Raw genomic sequence first — 2,957 nt, 5'->3', positions numbered from 1 at the left:
TTTTTGGTCTTTTTGAGACAGGGGCTCCCTGTAGCCCCAGCTGGCCTGGAACTCACTAAGTAGACCAGGCTGGCCTTGAACTCACAGATATCCGCCTGCCTCTGCCTCCCAACTGCTGGGATCAAAGGTGTGTGCCACCACACCTGGCACCTTATAACTTTTTAATTAAATTGTATACTGATCCAATCTATAAACAGTATATAAGTATTTCACAACTTAAAAATAAAGCACTGAGACTGTTGTGTGCTTACCTAGCACACGGAAAACCCTAGGTTCCATGACCAATATTGCATAAAACCAGTGTGGTGGCAACATACCTAGAGCCCCAGCCCTTGGGAAGTGGAGGCAGGAGGATCAGAATTTCAAGGTCGTCCTTCACTACATGAAGAGACTCTCTCAATGAGACAGACAGAGAGAAAGAGGCAAAGCATTAGCTTTCTGACACATTTTACTATCCACACCTTAATTTTACCTGGGCCTGAACAGTCAGGCCAAAGGACAATTCCTTTCCCCCCTTTTAGCAAAGCAAAAACTTCCAACTTTTTTTTTCATGCAGCCACTTCAGTTTAATAAGACAAATCACAATCCAGAGCAAGGGGAAAAAATAATAGCTCAGTGGTAGAGTGCATGCATGTGCAAGACTCTAGGTTCAATCCCCTGCACCAAAAAGCAAACAAAAACCTAGAAATCACAATCAAACATGGTAGGGAAAAATAATGAAACCTGGAGAGGACTTAAAACATCTGAAACTAAATGGAGAGCTACAAAGTATCAGAAAGAACAGGTGTTTATGTAACACTGTATACTGACTCCAACCCAGAAAAGACCCTCACAGATAATGCATGACCACTTAAAAAGCAGAGAAGCATGGCACATCAAGTACAAACCACAACTGATTTAAAAAAAAAAAAAAAAAAAAGCATGCAAGCTTAAAGGAGCACACCCCTGATTCTGAAACTGCAATTCTCAAGCCACACCCAAAGTCCCTAACTAGTTTTTGGTTTGGGGTTCTTTTGTTTTGTCTCTTAATTCAAATTTACAATAAAATTCAACCACTATTTGATCTTTTGTTTGACACATCAACATGAGCTTTTATAAGGAGATACGGAATTGTGTTAAGTTCATGGAGAAGTATTAAGAGCTCATCCCAGAGGACTAGAAGTTATCTACCAGGTAAAAAAAAAAAAACAAGTTGATGGAAACACTATTTTCTAAAAAATCAATTTAGAAGATCTCAACTTAGTTAATAAACCAGAATAAGCTTAAAAGACCTAAGCTTATAAACATATCCTTCATAAACCTGTTTTTGAGAACCATTTAGGTTCTTAGTTGATGCCTTTCTATGTTAAAACCTGCAAATTCTATTCATTTACAATTTTTAAAAAAACATTATCCAAGCAACAAACAGTAGCTAGATTCGAAGATGCAGTCTCCCACATCTTCCTTTTTCTAGCGCCTAGCAGTTACCGACAGACAGTACCAAGAATGAATGACAGGATTTGTAATGCTTCAGTATTACCAGGAAAAAAACGAAACAAAACAAAAAAACTGCACACATACTTCCAGCATATGAACGATTTTAACTCACCAGTCACCATGTTGCATGTATTTCTGCTGCATGTCCTGAGTTCTTAAGACTTCTAACATTCTGAAGAAGATAGAACAAAGAAGTTCTTTCCATCCTCAGCCTCTTTTTAAGTTTTAACTTTGTTCTTAAAAAAATAGAGTATATTAGAAAAAAATTACCCCACTTGATTGCCATTTTTATTCCTTTTACTTTTCCTCAACCTTAATGGGAACAAAACTGTAAAATAAACTAGCAGATGTTGTCTTAGAAAAAAAGAGGTGTAGATTTCTAAAGCACAAACCTAGAATTCCCTTGCCACCGTACGTATCACAGCGCTGGGACAAAAAAAAAAAAAATAAAGGTGAAAAGGACTTAAGTCATTTTTATACATGTACAGACTTTAATAATTTCTGCTGGATACTTTGTAAATTACAAAAAAAAAAAAAAACGGAGAAAAAAAAGGCAGAGCATTGATTATAAAGTTGACCAAGGTAAGAGCAGTCCCTAAATCGGAACAGAAAAGCAAGCCCTTCCCACCCAAGCGGAATAAAAGGCTGCAGTTAGAATGAAATTTTAAGGCTCAGAGAATATGATACCATACACACAAGAGGCTCCTCTTCCGGAGCGCACAAAGGTGACGTGTATCAATTGCGCTTAAGGAAGAATTGGTTTCCTAACGTAAGGAAAGCAGGTACTACCGGGAATAACACTGTTAACCTTTCCTCCTCCGCACAAAGCAGCAGTACAAGGTGAGGAAACCCAAAGCCCTCTCGGGCCAATGGAACTCGGTTTCCGAAGCAAGGTAGCCCCTTCCTAGCACCCACCCCATAAGACATGGGCCTCGCTCAAGTAACAGCATTCTTGAGAGTACATGCAATTCCGTCCGCCTCGCAGAGGAGCCGCAAAGCCGTTAGGTTTCTCCGCAGACCTGGGCCACCGCTGCCCCGGACGTCACTGGACCAAGGGCTCACCCCTCCAGCTTCCCCACGCAGCAAGTCGCCCGGCCGCCCGCTAGCCTTCTGGGAAGGTGCCGTCCTGCTGGCTCTCGAGGCAGCGCCACCAACCAACAGCACGGCGCGCGCCGCAAAACTGGGGGGTCGCGGGCTGGCGCGCGCCCCGGAAGCCGCTCTTGCCCACCGGCCACAGCTGGAGCTGAAATATCCGTAACGGGAACGCGCACGTCGGGCGGCCCCGCGCAACGGGAGGACCGCAGCGAGCGCGCGGTGGCGCGCGCGCGCAAAAAAAAATCTCGGGCACGCGCCCGCCTCAGCGAGCACTCGCGCACCGCACCCACCCAGAGCCCAGGCCCGCTCCTCCCCCACCCGCGGGGCGGGGGCGCGTAAGCCCGAGGGACGTTCGCGGCTCTGGAGCCGCCCCGAGATCGCTTGAT

General features: G+C 44.5%; 1 protein-coding gene across 7 annotated transcripts in view; it reads right to left on the bottom strand.

Moving 5' to 3' along the window:
* The window catches only part of Qrich1 (glutamine rich 1), a 48,456-nt gene that overhangs the window by 45,243 nt on the left and 256 nt on the right, over positions 1 to 2,957 (bottom strand). The window contains exons 1-2 of one of the 7 annotated variants that reach the window (XM_008853210.3): positions 2,392 to 2,750; positions 1,589 to 1,648 (exon numbers count right to left, since the gene is read on the bottom strand). The exons of 1 other annotated variant lie outside the window; for it this stretch is intronic. Coding sequence is in view for 1 of the 6 variants with exons in the window: in XM_029556194.1 (XP_029412054.1) it covers positions 2,392 to 2,403 (12 nt within the window). In the remaining 5 variants the exon portion in view is untranslated. Of the gene's footprint in view, positions 1 to 1,588; positions 1,666 to 2,391; positions 2,751 to 2,957 lie in introns of those variants that run through there. 5 more of the 7 variants (XM_008853208.3, XM_008853209.3, XM_008853207.3 and 2 more) reach the window with 5 other exon arrangements.

Source organism: Nannospalax galili, unplaced genomic scaffold (assembly GCF_000622305.1).
Source record: "Nannospalax galili isolate Female #2095 unplaced genomic scaffold, S.galili_v1.0 scaffold786, whole genome shotgun sequence".
In the NCBI taxonomy this organism is placed as follows: domain Eukaryota; kingdom Metazoa; phylum Chordata; class Mammalia; order Rodentia; family Spalacidae; genus Nannospalax; species Nannospalax galili.
This window is presented reverse-complemented; position numbering and strand designations above follow the sequence as displayed.